At 43.3% G+C, this 27,398-nt stretch overlaps 1 protein-coding gene across 2 annotated transcripts; it reads left to right on the forward strand.

Annotated features, from left to right (window-relative positions):
* The first annotated feature begins 15,136 nt into the window (after positions 1–15,136).
* On the forward strand, positions 15,137–27,134 carry LOC112434764 (transmembrane protease serine 9). Of its 2 annotated transcripts, none has more exons than XM_024802267.2 (10): positions 15,137–15,221; positions 17,827–17,847; positions 18,036–18,198; positions 18,388–18,656; positions 21,035–21,180; positions 21,267–21,666; positions 21,810–21,981; positions 23,234–23,487; positions 23,626–23,723; positions 24,049–27,134. In XM_024802267.2, the coding sequence occupies exons 1-10, from the start codon at positions 15,152–15,154 to the stop codon at positions 24,400–24,402; spliced, it is 1,947 nt and encodes a 648-aa protein (XP_024658035.2). In that variant the 5' UTR covers positions 15,137–15,151; the 3' UTR covers positions 24,403–27,134. The 2 variants fall into 2 exon arrangements, with proteins under 2 accessions (XP_024658035.2, XP_076739587.1); XM_076883472.1 differs by having other exon boundaries at positions 18,391–18,656.
* The last annotated feature ends 264 nt before the right edge of the window (positions 27,135–27,398 follow it).

A 27,398-nucleotide genomic window follows, 5' to 3' on the forward strand; every position in this document is an offset into this window, starting at 1 on the left:
CGGTTCGGTTCGGTTCGATACTTTGGTGTCATGGTTCGATATTTTTTCGATACAAAAAAAATGTTCATGCCTTTTTAATTTGTCATTTATTAAAATTATAAATATATATTTTAACTCAAAAGTACAGTTTTTAAATTTAACCCTAACCCTTGTGCGTGTTTTTTATTTTGACAGCGAATGCGCACCTGCGGACCACTTATGTGCAGCCCTGGTTATTTAGCTCGTCATATTGCAGCCACAGAAATAATTTTGTCCATGAAACCATAAAGCTGCACTTTCTTTTTGCCTTATAGTCTGATTTGTCATAACTTCTCCGTTTTGTGGTAAGCTTTTCTTTGGCTGTCACTTCTTCACCCTGACCTGTCTTATTTGGCTCAGCAGAACTAAAATATATATCTGTCTGTGAAGGTTCTCAGTCATCCAGGTCATCGTAGTCAAATATAAATCCTGCTGCTTTTACACACACACACACTCACTCAGCGATTCTCTGCGCGATCAACCTCTCACATGTTTAAGCTGCGGGAGATTTCACTTGTCATGTTTGCATAGTAAGCTAACAATTAATAAGACGATGTCAGAGGAATTGGTGCGCAAATTATCATCACTCACAGATCAGTGCTGTCGCTCTCTATACACAGTTCGCGCTATTGCAAAGTGAAAGCAAAAAAACAAGCGCAAATTCAAACGCGATTTCAATATGTCACATATTGACAGTGGCTCACCGATGCCAATGACATAATTACCCAGCTACATTTCCGAAAGAATGCAAAAGCATTGACATATATTTTTCCTTCCTACAATAGCCCGACGGGCAGGGCAGAGATAGATTTTGGTACCCCGACTGAAAAAATCACTAGCCCCGGGACGTTGGGCTAGCGATATTGCGAGCAAATGCACATTTCTATGTTTCAATGGTATCTGATTGAGGAATCACTCATCTTTGGAAAAGAGAGTTTATTACAGAGAAATGTCTCTTTCCAAAATAAAAGCTATACTATCCGCTTCTTCTGGGCTATATTCTCAGCAGCATATTAAACAGCTGTCTAAATGACTCGGGTAAAGTTAGTAGCATGCTTGTTGTTTTTGTCTTTGCACTAGGATGATGTCGGCGTAAATGTGCAGTCATATTCGTTGTGTTCCCACTAGTGCTTTCAGGTTAATCTCGTTGAAATGACCTTAACGCCACAACACGGCAAATCTCCGTTAACGAGCTACCGCCGGTCGCCCCGTGCATGGGGCTAGACGGCCAACACGTTAACAAGCTAACTGCGCTAACACACTAGTTCCCACCCATGTAATTGAGCATTGCATGGCACATCCAACATACTGTTTTACTTTAGTCCATGACTCACTTACCTTCAGGGTCATACGTCACATGAAAACCAAAATAATTCCAAACGCCAGATCTGAATGAGGGTGGGGGAGGTCCATGTTGTAAGGAGAGCTTAACTTCTGTCTCGCTAGCTTGCCCTGCGCTCTTCCTTCTGACGATGCTGTCTGTGTTGAGCGCTCAGTGAATCTGCGTTCGACTACTCCGCCTAGGCTGCACTGTCGACCCTAGGCGGAGTAGTCGAACGCAGATTCACTGAGCGCTCAACACAGACAGCATCGTCAGAAGGAAAGTTGATAAAATAAATTACAAATGTTGTATTGTTCGATACATATGCGTACCGAACCGAAAGCACTGTATCGAACGGTTCAATATCGATACGAATATCGTTGCACCCCTAATATATATATATATATATAAAACCCTATGTCTTTCTTTGTTTTCGATACATATATTCATTGTGGGATGTTTTTTGGGGTTTTTTTTTTTTAGATCATTGGGGAATTTTTCTGGGGAAAACCTGGTCTTGTTAGCAGACATGGCATCCATCCCACTTTGGATGGCGCAGCTCTCATTTCTAGAAATCTAGTCAGACCTGTTAAACCCTCAAAAACATGATTGTCCAGAGTTGGGACCAGGAAGCAGAGTTGCAGTCTTACATGCCTCTACTCCACTCCGTCTTATTAATCAACCACAGACCCTGACAGTGTGATGTAGAGGCTGTGTGTAGGCACCAGAGATGGGCAGTAACACGTTATGCGTTACTGTAATCCGATTACTTTTTTCAAGTAACGAGTAAAGTAAGGGATTACTATTGCAAAAACGGTAATTGGATTACTGTTACTTTCCCGTAGGAACGCTGCGTTACTGCGTTACTAAAGCCGTGATTTTTTTGCGAGAATGTCTCACGACAGTGATGTAAGCGAGTGCGACGTTCGTGACAACAGCTGTGTGCAGATCAACAATGGAATATATATCGAGTGCAGAGAGAGTATGAGCGTGCAGCGTTTAAAGCGTGGAAGTACTGACCTTACTTTGAGTTTGATTCCATAAAAAGTGACAAAATCATTAGTGTCCGCTGTGCGTGGGAAGAAAACTTCTTTTTACAGCGAAAAAAACCCCTAAACTTCCAAACAAGCACCGAGTAGCTACGACGTAATGGGAAACTCACAGAGAAACTCACGGATTCTTCCACTGACCGCGGCACACCTGCACCAGGGTAAACCTCCGCCTACCCCACTCCTGCTTTACAGGTGAAAATAGAGCAACAGGACCGCTGAGTCTTTGCCTTTATTTATTTTCTGCTGTGTTTTACTTGCATCTATTTGAAAGCGCGAGTGTAAACACACACAAAAATATATAAATATATATATATATATATATATATATATATATATATATTTTTTTTTTTTTTTTATGTGGTGGAATGTGCAGAAAATAGGTTTAAATATTAAACAAATTTCTTCCAGTCAGAGAATGTTGCATATAATAAAATTTTTGCTTGATGCATAAAGTTAAAAGATTAAAACTAATAAAACAAGTTTTAAAAACAGACTTTTCCATTTGATTACATGTTGTATGATGGATTATGCAGAAAAAGTAGAATTGGGCTGAAAGATCTATTGCTTTATCACCTGTTCAGGTTGTAAATTGTATTTTTAAAAAGTCACTAAGTAACTAAGTAATTAATTACTTTTGAAAATAAGTAATCAGTAAAGTAACGGGATTACTTTTTTGGGGAAGTAATCAGTAATTAATTACTGACTCTTGGTGTTCGCTGGCTCTGCGGTAGAGTATCACTTCCTGTTCCTGCTCAAACACAGTGGTGTTTCTGAGTAGCTTATTTGCTTAGCAATTTAATTAACAACTTTTAAATACATTCTTCTTTCATAGTATAATCTTCACGTACTTCATCCGAAGCACACTTTCTGTGTACTCACTACCTAATTTATAGCCAAAGTATTCACTCACTGTCTCTGTACTGTTTCGCTAGCGTAGCTTAGCTCGTAGCCGACTCGTTAGCAGCATGGCCTCTTCTGTCCCTGTCCCTCCTGCACTTTCTTTCTCATTGTGTCAGATGTTTAGTTACTCCTCGGCCTCCTTTAGCAGTAATGATATCTGTAACAAATGTAGCATATTTGCAGCTCTGGAGGCCAGGATTACTGAATTGGAGACTCGGCTTCGCACCCTTCATTCACCCATAGCTAGCCAGGCCCCTGTAGCTGGTGCAGCCGAAGATAGCATAGGCCCCGCTAGCTGTTCCCCGGCAGACCCCAAGCAGCTGGGGAAAGAGGGCGGCTGGGTGATGGTGAGGAGGAAGCATAGTCCTAAACAGAAGCCCCAGGTACACCACCAACCCGTTCATGTGTCTAACCGTTTTTCCCCACTTGGCGACACACCCGCCGGGGGTCAAACTCTGGTAATTGGTGATTCTGTTCTCAGACATGTGAAGCTGGAGACACCGGCAACCATAGTCAATTGTCTTCCAGGGGCCAGAGCAGGCGACATTGAAGGAAATTTAAAACTGCTGGCTAAGGGTAAACGTAAATTCAGTAAAATCATAATTCACGTCGGCAGTAATGACACCCGGTTACGCCAATCGGAGGTCACTAAAATCAATATTGAATCGGTGTGCAACTTTGCCAAAACAATGTCGGACTCTGTAGTTTTCTCTGGTCCCCTCCCCAATCAGACCAGGAGTGACATGTTTAGCCGCATGTTCTCCTTAAATTGCTGGCTGTCTGAGTGGTGTCCCAGAAACGATGTGGGCTTCATAGATAATTGGCAAACCTTCTGGAGGAAACCTGGTCTTGTTAGGAGAGACGGCATCCATCCCACTTTGGATGGAGCAGCTCTCATTTCTAGAAATATGGACAAATTTATTAAACCCCCCAAAATATGACTATCCAGAGTTGGGACCAGGAAGCAGAGTTGCAGTCTTACACGCCTCTCTGCAGCTTCTCTCCTCCTGCTACCCCCCCAAAAACCCATCTCCATAGAGACTGTGTCAGCTTCCAAACAGACAAAAAACAAACTAAAAACCAGCAACAAACAACTTAAACATAAACAATCACAAAGAAAGAACAATACAGTATCCACATCTGAACCAAAGAGTAAAACAGTGAAATGTGGATTATTAAATATTAGGTCTCTCTCCTCCAAGTCTCTGTTAGTACATGACTTAATAATTGATCAACAAATCGATTTACTCTGCCTTACAGAAACCTGGTTGCAGCAGGATGATTATGTTAGTTTAAATGAATCAACACCCCCGAGTCATTCTAACTACCAGAAATCTCGAAGCACAGGCCGAGGGGGAGGTGTGGCAGCAATTTTTCACACCAGCCTATTAATCAACCAAAGACCCAGACAGACTTTTAATTCATTTGAAAGCCTGATGCTTAGCCTCGTCCACCCCAGCTGTGAAAGTCAGAAACCAGTCTTACTTGTTATCATCTATCGTCCACCTGGACCTTACACAGAGTTTCTGTCTGATTTCTCAGACTTTATATCTAATTTAGTTCTGAGCTCAGATAAAATAATTATTGTGGGTGATTTTAACATCCATGTAGATGCTAAAAATGACAGCCTCAACATGGCATTTAGTCTGTTATTAGACTCAATTGGCTTCTCTCAAAATGTAAAAGAACCCACCCACCACTTTAATCACACTCTAGATCTTGTTTTAACATATGGCATAGAAACGGAACATTTAACAGTGTTTCCTGAAAACCCTCTGCTGTCTGATCATTTCCTGATAACATTTACATTTACAATAATTGATTACACAGCAGTGGGGAGTAGACTTTATCAAAGTAGATGTCTTTCTGAAAGCACTGTAACTAAGTTTAAGAATATAATCCACCCACTGTTATCATCTTCAATGCCCTGTACCAACACAGAGCAGAGCAGCTATCTGAACGCTACCCCAACAGAGGTCGATTATCTTGTTAATAATTTCACCTCCTCACTACGTACGACTCTGGATACTGTAGCTCCTGTGAAAACTAAGGTCTCTAATCAGAAGTACCTGACTCCGTGGTATAATTCTCAAACACGTAGCCTAAAGCAGACGACTCGTAATCTGGAGAGGAAATGGCGTGTCACAAATTTAGAGGATCATCATTTAGCCTGGAGAAATAGTTTGCTGCTTTATAAGAAAGCCCTCTGCAAAGCCAGAACATCTTACTATTCATCACTGATTGAAGAAAATAAGAACAACCCCAGGTTTCTCTTCAGCACTGTAGCCAGGCTGACAAACAGTCAGAGCTCTTTTGAGCCAACCATCCCTTTAACGTTAACTAGTAATGACTTCATGAACTTCTTCACAAATAACATTTTTATCATTAGAGAAAAAATTACCAATAATCATCCCACAGATGTAATATTATCTACAGCTACTCTTAGTACCATTGATGTTAAGTTAGACTCTTTTTCTCCAATTGATCTTTCTGAGTTAACTTCAATAATTACTTCCTCCAAACCATCAACGTGTCTTTTAGACCCCATTCCTACAAAACTGCTCAAAGAAGTCCTGCCATTAATTAATTCTTCGATCTTAAATATGATCAACCTATCTCTAATAATCGGCTATGTACCACAGGCCTTCAAGCTGGCTGTAGTTAAACCTTTACTCAAAAAGCATCTCTAGACCCAGCAGTCTTAGCTAATTATAGGCCAATCTCCAACCTTCCTTTCATATCAAACATCCTTGAAAGAGTAGTTGTCAAACAGCTAACAGATCATCTGCAGAGGTTTATTTGAAGAGTTTCAGTCAGGTTTCAGAGCTCATCACAGCACAGAAACAGCTTTAGTGAAGGTTACAAATGATCTTCTTATGGCCTCTGACAGTGGACTCATCTCTGTGCTTGTCCTGCTAGACCTCAGTGCAGCGTTCGATACTGTCGACCATAATATCCTATTAGAGCGATTAGAACATGCTGTAGGTATTACAGGTACTGCACTGCAGTGGTTTGTATCATATCTATCTAATAGACTCCAGTTTGTGCATGTAAATGGAGAGTCCTCTTCACATACTGAGGTTAATTATGGAGTTCCACAGGGCTCAGTGCTAGGACCAATTCTGTTTACATTATACATGCTTCCCTTAGGCAGCATCATTAGAAGACATAGCATACATTTTCACCGCTATGCAGATGACACCCAGCTCTATCTGTCCATGAAGCCAGATAACACACACCAATGAGTTAAACTGCAGGAATGTCTTAAAGACATAAAGACCTGGATGGCCGCTAACTTTCTGCTTCTTAATTCAGATCAAACTGAGGTTATTGTACTCGGCCCTGAAAAGCTTAAGAAATATGGTCTCTAAGCAGATTCTTACTCTGGATGGCATTACCTTGGCCTCCAGTAACGCTGTGAGGAACCTTGGAGTCATGTTTGACCAGGACATGTCCTTCAATGCACATATTAAACAAATATGTAAGACTGCTTTCTTCCATTTGTGCAACATCTCTAAAATTAGAAATATCCTGTCTCAGAGTGACGCTGAAAAACTAGTTCATGCATTTATTACTTCCAGGCTGGACGACTGTAATTCATTATTATCAGGATGTCCAAAAAAACTCCCTGAAAAGCCTTCAACTAATCCAAAATGCTGCAGCAAGAGTCCTGACAGGGACTAGAAAGACAGAGCAGATTTCTCCTGTTTTGGCTTCCTGTTAAATCCAGAATTCAAAATCCTGCTCCTCACATAAAAGGTCTTAAATAATCAGGCCCCATCTTATCTTAATGACCTTGTAGTACCATATCACCCTATTAGAGCACTTCGCTCTCGATCTGCAGGCCTACTTGTTGTTCCTAGATTATTTAAAAGTAGAATGGGAGGCAGAGCCTTCAGTTTTCAGGCCCCTCTTCTGTGGAACCAGCTTCCAGTTTGGATTCAGGAGACAGACACTATCTCTACTTTCAAGATTAGGCTTCAAACTTTCCTTTTTGCTAAAGCATATAGTTAGGGCTGGACCAGGTGACCCTGAATCCTCCCTTAGTTATGCTGCAATAGACGTAGGCTGCCGGGGATTCCCATGATGCATTGAGTTTTTCCTTTCCAGTCACCTTTCTCACTCACTATGTATTACAGGGAGTGCAGAATTATTAGGCAAATGAGTATTTTGTCCACATCATCCTCTTCATGCATGTTGTCTTACGCCAAGCTGTATAGGCTCGAAAGCCTACTACCAATTAAGCATATTAGGTGATGTGCATCTCTGTAATGAGAAGGGGTGTGGTCTAATGACATCAACACCCTATATCAGGTGTGCATAATTATTAGGCAACGTCCTTTCCTTTGGCAAAATGGGTCAAAAGAAGGACTTGACAGGCTCAGAAAAGTCAAAAATAGTGAGATATCTTGCAGAGGGATGCAGCAGTCTCAAAATTGCAAAGCTTCTGAAGCGTGATCATCGAACAATCAAGCGTTTCATTCAAAATAGTCAACAGGGTCGCAAGAAGCGTGTGGAGAAACCAAGGCGCAAAATAACTGCCCATGAACTGAGAAAAGTCAAGCGTGCAGCTGCCAAGATGCCACTTGCCACCAGTTTGGCTATATTTCAGAGCTGCAACATCACTGGAGTGCCCAAAAGCACAAGGTGTGCAATACTCAGAGACATGGCCAAGGTAAGAAAGGCTGAAAGATGACCACCACTGAACAAGACACACAAGCTGAAACGTCAAGACTGGGCCAAGAAATATCTCAAGACTGGTTTTTCTAAGGTTTTATGGACTGATCAAATGAGAGTGAGTCTTGATGGGCCAGATGGATGGGCCCGTGGCTGGATTGGTAAAGGGCAGAGAGCTCCAGTCCGACTCAGACGCCAGCAAGGTGGAGGTGGAGTACTGGTTTGGGCTGGTATCATCAAAGATGAGCTTGTGGGGCCTTTTCGGGTTGAGGATGGAGTCAAGCTCAACTCCCAGTCCTACTGCCAGTTTCTGGAAGACACCTTCTTCAAGCAGTGGTACAGGAAGAAGTCTGCATCCTTCAAGAAAAACATGATTTTCATGCAGGACAATGCTCCATCACACGCGTCCAAGTACTCCACAGCGTGGCTGGCAAGAAAGGGTATAAAAGAAGAAAAACTAATGACATGGCCTCCTTGTTCACCTGATCTGAACCCCATTGAGAACCTGTGGTCCATCATCAAATGTGAGATTTACAAGGAGGGAAAACAGTACACCTCTCTGAACAGTGTCTGGGAGGCTGTGGTTGCTGCTGCACGCAATGTTGATGGTGAACAGATCAAAACACTGACAGAATCCATGGATGGCAGGCTTTTGAGTGTCCTTGCAAAGAAAGGTGGCTATATTGGTCGCTGATTTGTTTTTGTTTTGTTTTTGAATGTCAGAAATGTATATTTGTGAATGTGGAGATGTTATATTGGTTTCACTGGTAAAAATAAATAATTGAAATGGGTATACATTTGTTTTTGTTAAGTTGCCTAATAATTATGCACAGTAACAGTCACCTGCACACACAGATATCCCCCTAAAATAGCTAAAACTAAAAACAAACTAAAAACTACTTCCAAAAACATTCAGCTTTGATATTAATGAGTTTCTTGGGTTCATTGAGAACATGGTTGTTGTTCAATAATAAAATTATTCCTCAAAAATACAACTTTCCTAATAATTCTGCACTCCCTGTAACAGACCTCTCTGCATTGAATCATATCTGTTATTAACCTCTGTCTCTCTTCCACAGCATGTCTTTATCCTGTCTTCCTTCTCTCACCCCAACCAATCACAGCAGATGGCCCCGCCCCTCCCTGAGCCTGGTTCTGCTGGAGGTTTCTTCCTGTTAAAAGGGAGTTTTTCCTTCCCGCTGTCGCCAAAGTGCTTGCTCATAGAGGGTCATATGATTGTTGGGTTTTTCTCTGTATCTATGAAGCGCCTTGAGGTGACTTTTGTTGTGATTTGGCGCTATATAAATAAAATTGAATTGAATTAAATTGAATTGAATTTTCTCTGCAAAAGCATGCAGTTTCCTGTCAGTACTTTTTGGCACAGACTGTACTCAGAGTTGGGCCTCTCTTATCCATAAAACAATATAATCATCAAATAGGCATTCAGATTATATATTTAAATCCCAACAAGGGACAGACTGGCAGGCCAGAAACTGGCAACAGTGAAGGTGATGGCTTGGCTGAGGGCAGATGTCGGTGGAGGCGATGAGACACATCAGGTGAAAGATGCCCATCAAGGTTTTCTGTACTGTGCAATCTGCACGCCTTGGTACTGACGAGTGCTTGTTTGTGTTACAGCTGCCTTCCCAACAGCTTGAACCAGTCTGATGACTCGTGTTTCTGAAACACTCAGCTCGTCTGGCACCAACAACAATGCCACGTTCAAATTTAAATTACCTTTCTTCCTCATTCTGATGCTCAGTTTCAACCTCAGAAGGTCATCTTCATATATCTGCATACCTAAATGCATTGAACTGCAACCATGCGACTGTCTGTCGTAACAGGCAGCTGAACAGGTGTACCTAAAAGTGTCATAAACACTGTTATCCTGATCTGCTGGAGCCTGTAAAGTACAGTACTGTGATAACAAAGGTGTGTTGCGTTTTCATAGCACAAAGCAGCAATGTGTCGTTGAAATACTCAAAGTGCTCAACACATGTGTTCGCATTTCTCCACAGAAACTGAGACACAGCTTGTACTACCCCCCAAAATAATTATTAAACAGAAAAATGCACCAAGTTTAACAAGAACCTTTTTTCTTGTTTCAGCTGTGTCAAACTGAGCGTGTGCAGAGGCTTTAATAACCTGCCAGCTGTCGTGCTAGGATCATTTAGCATGATTTTTTTCAAATCATCTATCATCTCATTTAACCAGTGGATGTTTTCTTACTTTCAGTGCTGCCAACATGAATTTGCACTTTTGCATACACCCATTCAACTCTTGAACTCTATTGTGCTTTTAATCTGTTACTGGCAGATCCAGTTTGTCACTCCACAAAAAAACTCATTGTCACAGTCTGGCAGAGGCAGACTGTATGTATTATGAAAAGGACCTAAAATGCGGACACCATGAAACAAAAACTTAAATGTTAACAGAAAGCGAGCTGTTTATTAAGGCTGGTGAAAACATTACAAAACAAAAGGCAGAGGAGAAGCTAAACAATAACCTAAACTGGGAGAGCTAAGATAACATAGAAACCCAAAACATGAACCCTAACATGGACACAAAAATACCTAGAGCACAGAACCTGCAAGCATGACACAAAGGACAACAAACGACCTGACAATGACACACTGAAAACAGAGGACTTAAATACACAGGAGGTGATTAGGGGAAGTGGGAACACATGGAGGAACAGCTGACTTACATGAGCCTAATGACAGGACAAGGGAAGTGAAACTAAATACAATGAACAAAGAACACACGACTCCTTCAAAATAAAACAGGAAACATGAGACAGACAGACACATACACTGATATGCACACACTCATCCCCCCTCCCTTTCCAAATGCCTTCGACGCTTATTCCCTTCCGATGCTGCACCCTTTACCCCCCCTGTTGCTTGTCATGTGTTTCTTTGGTGTATTAAGAGTTTTTTCATGTGCAGAGGTGTTTTTTTCTGTTCTCAAACTGATCTCCCTTTTTGTTTTGTCTGGACACTAGACGTCGCACAGCTTCATCATGCAGCTCTTCAGAGCGGTACCGGGCTGATTTGGCTCCTCTGCTACAATAAAATTTGCTTTCACAACAGCTTCACTTTGTGATTTACCAGTTTACCAGCAATGTAAACTGCTGGTAAACTGTTTACCAGCAATGTCTGTAAACATATATTCAGTCTCCCACCGGTGCTGAAAGGCTCTGTTTTCAGAATCAACTTTTCTCTTCGCCATTGTGAGCAGCTAGCTTCGCAATAACTGAAGTTTGACTTGATTGATGCGGGAATGTTCCCAGGTAGCCTAGTGTTCGGCAAAGAAGGCTGCAGCACTGCATTATGGGATCTGTTGTTTGTGTGTTATTAGCACCGCATATTGCCGGGCCATACATAACAGTAATAAAAAATCTATATAAAATGATCTCGCAGGCCGGATATGAATGTATGCCGGGCCGTGTGTTGCCCACGAGCCTTGAGTTTGACACATGTGCTCTAGATGAAGACCCCGCTCAACCTCTCATTTGCATTCCTGAACAAAGGCAGCACCCTCCTGTAAAGCAGCAACCGGAGAAGATGAAATCCGAAATAACTTCGAAATAAATAACTTTGGTCTTCGTGTACAAGCTCTAGTTGGTTTGCTTAGCACCACGGGTGATCAAGGACGGACAGAACTAAATTGTGGCTCCTATGTTGATCGCCTGCTTGAACAGTTGCCTGCAGAGCATTGTAGTCACTTTAAACGGCATGTTTATAGGAAACAAGGAGAAATGACGTATAACTTACCTTTCTTATCGTGGTTGCAAATGGAGTGCAGGTGTCAACCAAGAAAGGACAGTCCTGTTTCGTCCTTCAGCCAGCCACGAGCTGCCTGTAAGTACACCTCTCCACTTGCAACAATATTACATGGGGCAAATACATCTGATGATCCTGTACAGGCAGCACAACCCATCCTAATGATTAAGGCTACATGTGCTGCTGCTCACCTGAACACCGCATCAGTAAGTGTCCTGAGTTTATTCACAAGACAAAGGATGAGAAAATAAACCGGGTAAAGAGGAACAAACGGTTTTGGCATTGTGCTAGGACTCATCAGGCTGCAAAGTGTGATCTGAGGAAAGCATGTGTCACCTGCATGGGACGACATCTACAGATCCTGTGTGAGGTAAATCAGAGACCTAGAACTGAAATTAATCCTGTAGTGAGGACGTTGTATTTTGATATACTGTTGACTGTCCTACTGTACTATTAAAAGTTGTGAAAGTGCTCCTGTGTAATGGCATATGACATATGCAGTATTTGATGATGGCTCCCAACGTACCATGCTTCTGACATCAGCAGCTCAGCCACCTAACTGGGAAAGCTGAGAATTTGTCACTTAGACCTGTCCGTCAACATGTTGAAACTATTCAGATTTTTTCTGTAAGTTTCAGGATCTCTTCCACTGCACACCCAGAGAAACACCCGTATTCTCTCTCCAAAGGAATTACAAACATCTTCAAGGCATCTCATTATCAGCTGTTAACAAAGCAGCTCGACTACTGCTCATAGGCTCAGATCATACTCGCCTCATCACGCCTACTGCACCAGTTAGCCATGGTCCATATGGCTCTCCTGCTGTGGTCAAAACCTGCTTAGGATGGACACTCCAAGGTCCGATCACAGACTTCCAATCACAGAGCAGTTCAGCGCAAGCCCAGTGTTTGTTCACATCTTTCAGTTCAGGTGTGCTCCAGCACAACCTTGTGTCCGCTATTGGCTCTGAGTCCGTTCAACCACCTCCTACTCTACCATCAACAGTTTCCACATCGTCGCCTGCAGTTCCACCATCACCAGCTCCACCGCCTGTGGCTGCCATTCCCCCACAGGTCAGTGAACCGCCCGGTCCTGCCTCTGCCAAGCCCCGTACACTGGGCCCTGCAAAACTGCCCGATGGTCTGCAGTTATGTACATGCGGCTGCATCCCACAAAGTTGGCATTTGGACCAGCTTCATCGCCACCGCTGGCTACACGATCAGCCCCTGAACTGTTTGGCCTTATCAATTACACCTATCACATGATCTGTCTCCATCCAGAACAAACCAAAGAAGCTGCTGAGAAAAAGCTCTATCGCAAAATCTACTCCATGAGAAAAAAGGATGAGTTCAAGTGCTTCCTCACCTTTTCTCTCAGACACCACCGGAGGTAGGAAAAAAGAAAAGATGATAAGAGGGCAGAGCACATGTGGAAGAGCACAGTGGGTGAGCAAATGGTAAATGGCCTGTATTTGTATAGCGCTTTTCTAGTCCCTAAGGACCCCAAAGCGCTTTACATATCCAGTCATCCACCCATTCACACACACATTCACACACTGGTGATGGCAGCTACATTGTAGCCACAGCCACCCTGGGGCGCACTGACAGAGGCGAGGCTGCCGGACACTGGCGCCACCGGGCCCTCTGACCATCACCAGTAGGCAACGGGTGAAGTGTCTTTGCCCAAGGACACAACGACCGAGACTGTCCAAGCCGGGGCTCGAACCGGCAACCTTCCGATTACAAGGCGAACTCCCAACTCTTGAGCCACGATCGCCCCGGGGTAGCTCACTGGAATGAGAGGGTGAGTGTATGCCGAATTTTTTTTGACTGTTGTTTCTCACACTAACTTTAACACGAGCGCCCCGGGATTAACCTGGAGGCTATTTTAGGGACTCTCTCCGTGAGTGACGTAGTTAAAGACTGTGCGAGTGGATGTGTTCAGACCTGATTTTAGATAAAATAAAGTATCGTTCAAATTCCTCCGCTGTGCAAATTTGGAAAGAAATCTGAATCTTTATTATCTGAAGCATCAGGGAAAAAACCTGCACGCGCCACAGTGTGTGAAAGATGTCTGTGAGGTTGGTGTTCACTGAGTGACAGATTAGTATCAGACTAATGTCATTACACAGGAATGTTGACAGGTGAGATTCACCTGCTGATGTTCTGCCATTGTTCTTCCTGTACATGTCAGCTGAAGGTCTCATAGTGATCTGGGACTGTAAAGGACACAAAATGAAATGTCTCATGGAGGGGGGAGTCAGAGAGGCTGAGATGATCTGAGAGGAGGAGGGAGGGGGGATATACCGGACAGAGGACGATGAAGATGGAGCTGCCAGGCAGGAGGAGAAGAGATAGACGTGAGCGAAGAATCTTGGATGTAGTGAAGGAGGACATGTGGCGGGGTGGAGTGACAGAGGATGATGCTGGGATAGGAGGACAGGAGGAGGTGGAGGCAGATGATCTGCTGTGGTGACCTCTAAAGGGAGCAGGAGGAAGAAGACAACAGGTTTATAGTTTATGGGTTTATGACCAGTGACTTTGCTCACATGCGGGGTCCCTCAAGAGTCCAATCTTGGTCCACCTCTTTTTTTTCCTCTTAGAAGTAGAGGACACGCTTATGTTCCATCCATCTTATCCTTTTCAGGGTGACAGGGGCCTATCCCAGGGCTCCATGGTACACCTGGACAGGTCGCAGGCTGTTGCAGGACTAACACATAGAGACAGACAACCAGTCACACTCACATCTATGAGCAATGTAGAGTTACCAATTACAGCTTTTATTCACATGTCAGTCTAAAACAGCATCAGTGTTGAGAGTCCAGCTAACACAACTTTTAATACTCCTTTTCTAAACATTGATACGTTATCTTAAAATCCTGAAAGAGCCTCAGTTGTGCCAAAAGCCTGATTTAATGAGCAAAAATTTTGGTACACTGATGAACAGCTAGCTTACATCGTATTTCTGATTGTGCTGCTGAATAGTACTGAGCTTCTCAAGATCAGCTGAAGCAAAATGACTTCAGGAAATCAGGGGATGCAGATAAAATGCATTAAGGCTGCCACGCAGACACTGGAGAAACTCAGGTGCTGACCATAGTTTCTGACCCAAGAATAAATCCGTGCGTAACTCTACGCAGGAGGTCCATCAGGTTACCGGGAATAGAAAATATTGTGTGTTTTTTTGTTGGAGTGAAATCATGATTCCTCTTATTCCGAGTCACCCCTCTCACGTCGCCCACATTGGCTTCTTTGCTTTTCCACTGTGTCTGATGTGAGGAAAATCAGGTGAGCTGCAATGTTGGGCGTGTCGTCAGACAGGTGTTGGTGTGGGATGCACCGCAGACAGAGAGGAGGAGGAGAGAGGAAGGTTATTTATGCCTCAGCAGGTCTGGAGGTATGGATCTTACAGCGATGGCTTTCTACAAAGTGATGTGTTTGGCTGCTGGGCTGATGCTCCTGACCCAAGGTAAGAGCTCTCTGCACACACCTGCAGCAGGTACGACTCAGAGGGCGAAAACACTCAGGAGCACAGCGCTTCACTTTAAAGTGACACTGCAGGAAAAGGAGGACTGGTGGTTTATTTTAGGTTCACAGATAAACGTGATGATCTGTTTGGTTTGGAAGCAGCTGAGAGGTTTTAACTTCTTTATTTCACCTTAACTTTTGTTGGTTTATTCAGTCAGCTTTGATTGACACACATCATTTATTCATGAGGATCTAAACGTGTGACAAAGGAGGATATCACCTTAACCTGATTAAGCTTAAACATTTCAGATCAATAACTGAGTTCCAGTACATGTACATATATCGTGTTTCAGAGCTCATGATCACATGATATAATAATATAAATGTCATATATAATACATGTTTTATTTAAAAATGTTCTCCTGATTCTTCAGTAGCAGTTTTACTTTCTGTCCTGGTCAATAAAGCTTCATTCAAACTTGGCTGTGATTCAAACCTCTCATAAAAGTTTCTTCATGAGAGGTTTGAATCTTTATGTTTATTAATGATTATTTGATGGTTGTTTATAACTTTAAAACTGCTCTCTGTGCGTATGACCGCTTTCTGCAGCTGCTGTCTTCACTACATGAATCACACTAATGGCATCTGAAAAAAGAAACAGAGAGGATTATTTTTAATTTCCTCCAACAATAAAAGTTTATTTTATAAATATTTTTCAATAAAATTAAAGCTACCCCGTCATTATTTAGTGACATTAAGTGTCGAGTGTCAGATTTAGTAAATATTTTAGATCTGCTTTCATGATCATATCTCAGTCTGCACAATGTGGACTGAAATGTTGTATCACTTTAGTTAAAATTTAAAAAATGTGTGTCTTTAATATTTAATTGGAAATATATTTAAGGGGAAAGCTGGCTGTCTTATTTCTTTAATTCAGTCATTCATGGGATTATTAGCTGCAGCTTAACCGACTGAGACGTTTCAAAAGGATGTTTGATCTCTGAGCTTTGGAGATGTTTTTTAAATGAAAAGTGTGACGGCGATGCGCAGCAGTTTGTCGTGCCAGTTAAAGATGTGATAACATCTTTAACAGTTAAAGATGTGATAACAGGTTTCATTCATCATAGCTCAGTGCAGGAAGTGCGTTAGATTCTGAGAAGGTGCCGCATCATTTGTGTCCAAACTACGGTGAGGAAAGACCTTTTCTATGAAATGATGGAGGGTGGAAGATGAAAATACTGTGTGTGCAGCCCAGACCAACACACACACACACACACACACACACACACACACACACACACACACACACACACACACACACACACACACAGATCAGGAAACTCTTTCAAGACAAACAGCACGATAACGATCCTCTCAGAAATGGAGGTAAAACCAGTCTATAGAACGAAAACATTAACAGTGTAAAAGGTAACCCCGCACACACACACACACACACACACACACACACACACACACACACACACACACACACACACACACACACACACACACACACAAACTACCTACAAAGATAGTCTAAGGAGCTTAGAAAGAAAAGCGTCTGGACTTCTTTAAGTTGCTTGAAGACGTTTCACCTTCATCCGAGAAGCTTCTTCAGTTCTAGGGTCAAATGGTGGAGAGTCCCAGATTTAAACCCAGTGGGAGTTTCCCCCCAAAGAGGGACAAAGGACCCCCTGATGATCCTCTACCTAATCACATGAGTTAAGGTGTAAAAACGGGTGTGGGTCCCAATCAGCCAGGGTTTCGGGTGAGCTCATTGTGAAACCTGGCCCCACCCTATCATGTGATTTCCTGAGGTCAGATGGCCCAGGATGTGAGTGGGCGTTAAGGCGTCTGGGGACGCTCCAACTGGTAGAGGATCATCAGGGGGTCCTTTGTCCCTCTGTGGGGGGTTACTCCCACTGGGTTTAAATCTGGGACTCTCCACCATTTGACCTTAGAACTGAAGAAGCTTCTCGGATGAAGGTGAAACGTCTTCAAGCAACTCAAAGAAGTCCAGACGCTTTTCTTTCTAAGCTCCTTAGACTATGATGACCTGGATGACTGAGAACATTCACAGACATACCTACAAAGATTGCGTTTAACAGATGGATGAAGCTGCCCACTGGCGTCATTGACTGCTTTGCTCGGTCAATGATTAGTTGGAATTATTGGAATGGAGTCCAGTGGGTGCCGTCATCCGTCTGTTAATGAAGAAATACCACAAATGTAAAACTAATGGAGTAAACAACACATACAGTACATATAAATATATATGAATATGTATACAAGTTGAAAATTTCCCAAAATACATTCAATTAATTAACAGGTGGCAGCATAAACAAAGCTGGTCACATAATCAAGATTTTAAAGGGTCTGTTAGTAGAGTCGCCTCACAGCAGCCGTGCTATTGGTCAGATGATGTCATTAAAATTCTCCAACATGGGGACTGACTCACTGCTACAGCCACTACTGGAGCTTCTGCTGGATGCTTATAGCTAACCACAGACAATCAACTTTCCCACTATTATTAACGACAGTGAACTAATCACAGACAGATAAATGAAGATTTTTAGTTTTAAAATGGTTTGTTTTCTGTGTTTCAGAGTCTGAGTCACAGCTGGATGGTAAGAAAAAGCTTCTTTGTGTAATGATTTAGTTTTATGTTTAATAAATCTTTAGTTTCATATGAATATTAGTTTGTGAGTGAACTGTAGACTCCAGGATCACTGTGTCCTCACTCAGCAGTTTGTAGTGCTGAGAGTTTACAGCTCCTACAGTAATGCTCACTCTGTGTTTTAATGTCGGTCTTCAGTTTGTGGTAAGGCGTCTCTGAACACCAGGATTGTAGGAGGACAGGTGGCCCCTGTTGGCAGCTGGCCCTGGCAGGTCAGTCTGCAAACATCTGGGTCCCACTTCTGTGGAGGATCCCTCATTAACAGTCAGTGGGTGCTGACTGCTGCTCACTGCTTTAGAAGGTGAGTGATGAGGCTGAAGCTGCACTCTAAACATGATTTAAGGAAATTATGGAGGGTCCTAATCTGGGGGCTGAGGGTGGTAACAGGATAAATATTTAACAGGGCAGGAAGTCAAACTTTATATATGTTTTCTCGTCTATAACAATTGTAACAACTGTGCACTGTTCGTGTCGCTCCTGATGATCTCAGCAGTACTCCAACCGGTCTGACTGTGAATCTGGGCCTTCAGAGTCTACAGGGATCTAATCCCAATGCAGTGTCTCGGACAGTAACACAGATCATCAAACATCCAAACTACAACTCTGGTACCAACGACAACGACATCTGCCTCCTGCAGCTCTCCTCACCGGTGACTTTCAGCAGCTACATTTCTCCCGTCTGCCTGGCAGCTTCAGACAGCATCTTCTACAGCGGTGTTAACAGCTGGGTCACCGGCTGGGGCGATATAGGAAGGGGAGGTGGGTCACTGGTTAGAACAGATTAATATTGTCTGAGGATGACAGGAAACAAACAGCTTCTCCAAAGTATCCATAAAGGAGCCTTTGTCTGCTTATTTTATGATTCTGTTGCTGAAGAGAAGCCTAAATGTTTCAGAAACTATGATTTATGAATTTATTCAAGGTTCAAGGTTCTTTATTTGACACATGCATAGTTATACAAGTATAACACACAGTGAAATGTAGCCTGACACGCATCTCGACATGTGCAAAAACTTTAGGGGGGGGTGTAGAGGAAGAATGTATATATATATATATATATATATATACATTGTGCATGTGCAGTAGTAGCAGCAAGCAGGTGAATTCTGTACATTAATATGAATAGACATCTGACTATTTTACAGGATAGACAATATAAACATATTTAAAATTAAAGGAATTGAAATGTACATTGTGCCTTGGTTTAGTGTCTGGAAGAGTCCTGTCTCAGTCAATTATAGATGATGTGAGAGGGCGGGTGTGTGTGTTTAGGGCACGGATGGCTTGGGGATAGAAGCTCCTCTTGAGTCTCTCTGTCCTTGCCCGGAAGATGCGGAACCTTCTACCAGATTGCAGAAGTTGGAACAGTTTGTTGCCAGGATGGGACGGGTCCTTCAGTATCTGCGCTGCTCTAGTCCGGCATCTCCTGGTGTAGGTGTCCTGAAGCGGGGGGAGAGCAATCCTGCAGCAGCGTTCTGCTGTACGGATCACTCTCTGGAGAGCTTTTTGGTCCTTCACACAGCTGTTCCCGAACCACGATGTCATGTTCTGTGTGAGGATGCTCTCCACAGCGCCTGTATAGAAAATCCTGAGGATCTTTGGAGAGACCCTGAACTTCCTCAGTTGTCGTAGGTGATACAGGCGCTGCCTAGCCTTTTTGGTCTGGACCTGAATGTGGGCAGCCCATGTCAGGTCTGAGGAGATGTGGACACCAAGATACTTGAAGGACTGCACCCTCTCCACTGGAGCTCCATTGATGATAATGGGCTTGTAGTCTCTGTGCTGACCCCTTCTGAAGTCCACCACCAGCTCCTTGGTCTTGCTGACGTTCAGCTGGAGGTGGTTGTCCTGGCACCACGATGCCAGATTCTTCCCTTCATCCATGTAGGCCGTCTCATCGTTGTTGGAGATGGCACCCAACACCACTGTGTCGTCAGCAAACTTCACAATGGTGTTGGAGCCGTGGGTGGCCACACAGTCTGAAGTGTAGAGGGAGTAGAGCAGTGGCGAGAGGACACATCCCTGAGGTGCTCCTGTGTTGATGGTGATGCTGTTGGAGAAGCACCTGCCCACCCTCACCACCTGAGTTCTGCCAGTGAGGAAGTCCAACACCCATGCACACAGACGGCTGTTAAGTCCCAGATCCCTCAGCTTTGTGAACAGTCTGCAGGGCACTATTGTGTTAAACGCTGAACTGTAATCAACAAACAGCATTCGCACATAGTTACCCTGTTTCTTGTCCACGTGGCTGAGAGTGGTGTGTAGGACGTGGGCGATGGCATCCTCTGTGGATCTGTTGGATCTGTAGGCGAACTGCAGCGGATCTGTGGTGTCTGGGATGGAGGAGGAGATGATGTTCTTCAGCAGCCTCTCAAACACCTTCATTACTACCGAGGTCAGTGCAACTGGACGGTAATCGTTCAGGGATGAGGGTTTGCTGTTCTTGGGCACAGGGATGATGGTGGATCTTTTGAAGCATGTGGGGACCACAGACTTCGCCAGGGACTCGTTGAAGATGTAAGTGAACACACCTGCTAGCTGGTCAGCACAGCAGCGCAGCAGACGGCCGGTGATGCCGCCTGGCCCCGCCGCTTTCCTTGTGTTCACTCTCCTCAGTGCCGCTCGGACGTCATGCTCCGCGATGCTGGTCACCGGTCTCTCGCTGATGACGTCACTGTCCTCGAAAAGTCAAAAATTCACCAAGTTTCTGAGCCAACCTCAAAGGAAATGTTTGTAAAAAAGAAACTGGTCTCATGCAGTTTCATTTTTGATGATAAACCTGTGCGCGTGGAGGGGAAACAGACTTTATAAACACTAAAAGAAACATGGACTGAATTATTTGGGAAATGTCTGAAGCATCAAAGATAGAGATACGAACAGAACGTCAAAAACACTTTTAAAAACTGATTGTGCCTCTTTTTTTTTTTTTTACATTTAATCAGATTTGTCTGGTGGTTCAATATATACAGCTTTCTGTCATGTGACCACTGAAAGTTGGAAATCCTTTGAGTTAAAACTTATTCACCACCAGAATAAATGCCTGGAAGTGGAACGATGCTTTGTTTACTGTTCAGGTTTCTACCTTTAATCTGTCACACGCTGTTTATTAAACAGATTTTGTTTTTTTACCCCTTCAGTGCCCCTTCCTTCTCCACAAAACCTGATGGAGGTGGAGGTTCCTGTTGTGGGAAACAGGCAATGTAACTGTAACTATGGAGTGGGATCAATCACTGACAACATGATCTGTGCCGGGTTAAGTGCAGGAGGAAAGGACTCCTGTCAGGTGATTGTTGTTACCTGTGTTTGGCACATTTTCACCTTCTAGAGTTTCTTCTCCTCAGCTAACAGTAAATGTTTCTGCTCTCAAAGGGGGATTCAGGAGGTCCAATGGTGATCAAGCAGAGCGGTCGCTGGATTCAGGCGGGAGTCGTCAGTTTTGGGGAAGGTTGCGCCTTGCCTAATTTTCCAGGAGTCTACGCCAGAGTATCCCAGTACCAGACTTGGATCAACAGCCAGATCTCCTCCAACCAGCCGGGCTTCATGACGTTCACGTCCACTGGGACCAACAGTGACCTCAGTGTCTCCTGCACAGGACTGCCACCAGTGCCAACCACCACACCTACTAACACCACCACCACCACCACCACTACAACCCCCACACTTCCAACAACCACCAATCATCCAACAACCACAACCCCCCCAGCAACCCCCGCCACACCTACAAATACAATACTTCCAACAACCACGCTGCATCTGACCACTGCCCAACGTGAGGACCCATCATGACAATACTTTATTAAAGAAAACATTCTAACCTTGAGTCCATTATACACTACATGAACTTGAACTGATGGGTTCATGTGGTTAAAGTTTTTAAGATTTCTTTGTGTTTGCCTCTGGTTTTGTCCTCAGCTGTAGTCTGTGGACAAGCTCCGAGGAATTCACACATTTTCGGGGGAACCTTGCTTGCGTCAGTGGGCTCGTGGCCGTGGATGGCGAGCCTGCAGAAAAATGGAAATCACGTGTGTGGTGGGACTCTGGTAGCCTTGGACTCTGTGCTGAGTGACGCCAGCTGTTTCTCAAGGTGAGTTGGAGCTGTAGTTTGGCCGGATGATCATACAGTTAATTTGCCTCGGACTAGGAAATATTCAGTAAATCTGAAGGCTATTTAGATTTTTCAGTCATGATGGCACTCTGGCCCTAATAGGCCACATTTTTTTTCTGTGGTGTACTTCATTTCCTGGTAATTTAATTCTTTAAACTGCATAGATGGTTTAGGTACCATAGTGTACATTTATAAAAGATGACCCCAGTATCTTGGTGAGGCGTGTAATAGGACACACATTAAGAAGTTGCACTAATAATAATAATAATAATAATGGATTGGATTTATATAGCGCTTTTCGAGACCCTTAAAGCGCTTTACAATGCCACTATTCATTCACTCTCACATTCACACACTGGTGGAGGCAGCTACAGTTGTAGCCACAGCTGCCCTGGGGCAGACTGGTTAGAAGACGAACTGCCAACTCTTTGAGCCATGAGCGCACTAAGCTGTTTCAAGCCAGCATGAAAATAATTACAGGAAAGGATTTAAACAGACACATTTACATGTAAATACATATTAGCCACCTAGCTACACACCTTCCTTGGTTGCTCATAACTTTTCTCTTTTTGGCAGTGCTCTCCCTGGTAGTACTGCAGCTTCTGCACGTGTCTATTACACACTTTGGTGGGATGTTGGTTAAAATTTTTAAAGATCTGCTGGGGATTAGACATTTTTCATGATGCTATTGATTGATAGAGCTCATAGTGAGCAGTAGACTCATTTACTTATTCAAAATCTAATTCAACAGATTTTATTTAATATGTATATATATATATATATATATATATATATATATATATATATATATATATATATATATATATATATATATATATGGCGTAAATCTTTTTAAAACTGAACATGTCCTCATTCTTACAACTGATTCAGCGTGTTGTGGTCCATTTCATGGCAGCATTTTCTGGAGACTTCTTTCTCAAACAAACTATGTCTAACCGGTGTTTTGCCAGTGGTTACGGTGGATCGGCAAGCCACACTTTAACCCCTCCCAGCCTTGTTCTTGAGGTAATGTCACACCTGTGGTCATGGATGCTGCTCTGCTCTGCATGGAGTTCATGAAGTTAAATATATACCTCTTTAATTAGAACCAGGCCTGAATGTCACCAGGTTCAAATCTGTAAAACTTGGGTCCCATGAAGTTGAGTGTAAAGGTGTAGATTTTGTTTGAAGCTGATGAAGTTTATGTTTGTGTGCTTCGTTCCTCCCACAGCTCCCCTGTAGCGTCCGAGTGGACTGTCGTGTTGGGGCGTCTGAAGCTAAATGGATCCAACCCCTTTGAGGTGACGCTGAATGTGACAAATATCACTCTGAGCAACACGACCGGGACCAACATAGCCATCCTCCGTCTATCTGCCCAGCCCACCCTGACCGACTACATCCAGCCCATCTGCTTGGACAACGGGAGAACCTTCGCCGAGGGCTTGGCGTGCTGGGCGGCCGGTTGGAGTCCTGGAAGAGGAGGAGGTGAGTCAGCAACATGAAGGCTGACAGAGTTCTGCCCAGACTCTGCACCAGTCCATCTCTCAGATTACACATGTGGACCACTGCACTTACAGTTTCTTTAGTCAAACATCAGGATTTTCTTATCTTTCATGATGTTAGCTGAGGAAGTTATGCAGCAGTTTCAGACCTCGGTGGTAAACTGTGGGAACTCATCATCGAGTGAGAGCATCTGTACAGACATGTTTGCACTGCAGCAGGTAAATGACTGGATTCTTCTTCTTATAACACTGTCTGCTGACATGTTGTTTAATTTGGATTTAGCTGCTTATTACAGTCACATGTTGAATTTGGATAGTTCATCATCTTGAGTTTCCAGAGTGCTTACAATCTTCAGAAACATGTAAGAAGTTCCAGCTCTGAAATTTCAGTTTTCATTTTTGGCCAGTTAGATTTAATTTAAGAGTGTCTCTGTATCTTTGTTTTAAACCTTTAAAAAACATTATTAGAGGGAAAAACATGGCAACCAAATAATATTAGATATGATTTTCTGATTTTAAATTGAATTCCCGTCTCTTTGTTCAGGGTGATTCTGGCGGCCCGCTGATGTGTAAGCAGGGCGGCTCTTGGTTCCAGGCGGTCGTGTTAACAGCTCCAAGCTCCTCTGCCAGGAGGAGACGAGAAGCTCCAGTTATGACCTTCACCAGAGTGAGCTCCTTTGACTCCTTCCTGACGAAGACGCTGGGGACACTCTTGTCTCCAGCCTCCAACACCACCATCACTAACCCCACCAATGTCTCCGTCACCACCACCACCATGGCCACCACAACTCGCTCGAATTGTTTGTTTGACAGCAGCGAGGGTCGTCCTGCTCACTCCTTCATCTTTGTCTTCATCCATCTCCTCAGCCTCGCCTTTTGCCTCCAGCTCTGCCTTTAGAGAACCCAAACTTGATTCACATGATGTGATGGACACAGATGAATGTGAACAAGCTTGACTTTGAGACTTTACAGGCTTAAAACTTTGTCTGCTAATCTTTGAGTTTATTTGTAACTGGTTATCTAAGAGTTCAGTGGTGAAGCTGTGGAGGATCAAATTGGACGTGAAATTCTACTTGATGAATTATCATCACAATTAGAAGTGGCTGTCAAGTCCGTCTCAGGGCCTTTCTCAGAGCCAGAATTACAGACCATGTACATGCTAACATGGGCACTCCATCGTGGATGTTCAAGGCTTGGGAAATCTTTTTGTAGCCTAAGCCTGCCTTAAATTTCTCAATAACTTTATCCCTGACCTGTCTGGTGTGTTCTTTGGACTTCATGGTGTTGTTGCTCCCAATATTCTCTTAGACAACCTCTGAGCCGTCACAGAGCAGCTGTATTTGTACTGACATTAGATTACACACAGGTGCACTTTATTTAGTCATTAGCACTCATCAGGCAATGTCTATGGGCAACTGACTGCACTCAGACCAAAGGGGCTGAATAATTACACACACCCCACTTTGCAGTTATTTATTTGTAGAAAATGTTTGGAATCATGTATGATTTTCGTTCCACTTCTCACGTGTGCACCACTTTGTGTTGGTCTTTCACGTGGAATTCCAATAAAATTTATTCATGTTTGTGGCTGTAATGTGACAAAATGTGGGAAAGTTCAAGGGGGCCGAATACTTTTGTAAGCCACTGTATGTTCTTGGCAGCTGAGACCCCGCTTTACGAAAGGAGTTACAAATTGGAAGAATTTTGAAAAAATAGATGCTAACCCGCACCCAGAAATAAGCGGAGCACCTGAGAACCCGGGCATGCCATTACCAGCCTGAAATTCATAATATTTTATGAATCTATTATTATCCATATTGTTTATGAATTACGACAGATCCTCAATAGGCCGGAAATGTAGCTTAACTATTGTTTTATTGTAGGTAAAGTTCACAGTTTCCTTCTGATCCGTTTTGATTTCAATATGAATATTTTCGATATGGTTCCGACACTGGTATGTAATCTGGTTTGTTAAAACTCAGTGTAACGACATCTCCATAGGTACCCTGTATTTTGACAGCATGCAGCAGAAGCAAATAGATGTCACCAACAAGCTATGGCGTCACAATGTCAGAATAACAAAAGAAATGGTAACAGCCAGCCGTTATATCCGCGGGATACAGGGCAAACTTGCGCTCGAAAATTAACCAGACCCCTAGTGTGACACCAAGCATATATGCAAGGGGGGGGATAAACTCTGAGATGATATATTCCACCAGATGAAAATTCAGACTTTTTCTGAATTGGGTTATATTTGAGAAAAATATCAAATTCAATACGTCTAAGGCAGGCATCATCAATCTGTGATCTCAGCATGTTAGGATCCTCATAAAAACCATAAAAAAATATTTTTTGCTTATCAACATCAGCGGGCTTCTGCTCTGCATCACTCTTTTTCCTCCATTCAAAGTATGCCATATCATTTGGAAGATTGAACCATGTATAGGGATAGGAAATTTTAATGACAGCCACCTCCCAGGGCCCATCGAGATAGAGATACTGGGCGAGATCCTCACGGAAACTGCTACTCGTGTTATTTTTAAATACATTTAGGCTAGCGTTTGAAGGTAGTGTTACGTAAAAGCCTTGAGACCTGAGAGTCATGTCACCAGCATGAAATGAGGTGGAAGGTTTTTATTTTAGGTTTTTAAGGTCACTGGCTTTAATCCAGCTATTAAACTTTTCAGGCCAGTTTCCCCATTTGACAGGAAATACATTTGCCCCCTCTGTTTACGTTTTGTCAGAATGCTCTCTATATGATACAGCTTACCCACAACCACATTGATTTTCTGTGGCTCATGCTCGTAAAAACCACAGATAATTAGTTCCCCATCGTAATCTTTGATTTTACAAACCGGAGGATCCCTAGGTATGCATTGGTCTATAGTGAATATTTCATCCGTGAAAGTCTGTTCATAGCGTTTATCAAACACACCTCTAACTTGAGACAATCTCACGTGATCTCCCTTTTTAAATTTCATGAGCTTATTTCTGGAACAAATAGAAAAAGTGCCATACATTCGGCGCCAGCTGCAGTCTCAAGGCTGGAGCCCAACAAAAACACCCTGATAACGACTGTTTAGTCTGTACCTTCTCATTCCATGCAAGGCCACCTGGGTTGGCTGGAAGACTGTTTTTACCTAGCCTGGCAGGGCGAAGGACACTGTCTCAGCTGAACTATGGACACACACACACACACATACATATACAGTGATATGCACACACTCATCCCCCCTCCCTTTCCAAATGCCTTCGAATCTTGTTCCCTCCTGAGAACACGGCGAGTCTGAGCCCGCGCTGGAATGGTAGCGCTGGGCAGGATGGCTGCTGTGTTTGCTTCGGATTACTCTTCACCCCCCACCCGACCCTGTGGCTGGTCGCGTGCTCCATAATGTTGTGCTGTGGACATTTATGTGCTTCTTTGTGCAGAGGAGTTTTTTTGTTTTCTGTTCTCATGCTGTCCTCCCAGGAGCCCAGCATGAGCAGAGCTCTCTTTTTTCCTCTTGTACTTTCCCATTGTAGTGTATATTTCAGTGTTTTTCTGTAACGCTACCGATCTCTGACCTGTATCCCCATGTAATGTCTGTGTTGTGTGTGTGCAACCTGCACGTGGCGAATAAAGCTTTGATTGATTGATTGATTGATTAAATACTAGTGGTGTGTTCTCTCAATGTACTTGACTGGGGGAACGATGATGACTGGTAACATCCACATATCTCCAAGTATTTACAGCCGTGAAATATCTGCTCGATGGTGTTACACCCCGGCCTAGGCAACCGGCGTGCAACGCAAGAAAATAAAAATAAGGAAAAGACACACGAGAAAAAAAACACTAAGGCTCTCCACCAAAATCCCAAAACAAAAGTATTGACAAATCCATTCACAGCTATTTAC

The sequence above is a fragment of the Maylandia zebra genome, linkage group LG4 (genome assembly GCF_041146795.1).
Source record: "Maylandia zebra isolate NMK-2024a linkage group LG4, Mzebra_GT3a, whole genome shotgun sequence".
NCBI lineage: Eukaryota > Metazoa > Chordata > Actinopteri > Cichliformes > Cichlidae > Maylandia > Maylandia zebra.

Coding starts and splice junctions, on each gene's coding strand:
- LOC112434764 (XM_024802267.2), top strand. CDS start 15,152: ATGGATCTTACAGCGATGGCTTTCTACAAAGTGATGTGTTTGGCTGCT. Junction 15,222..17,826: donor GCTGATGCTCCTGACCCAAG/GTAAGAGCTCTC, acceptor TCTGTGTTTCAG/AGTCTGAGTCACAGCTGGAT. Junction 18,199..18,387: donor GCTGCTCACTGCTTTAGAAG/GTGAGTGATGAG, acceptor TGATGATCTCAG/CAGTACTCCAACCGGTCTGA.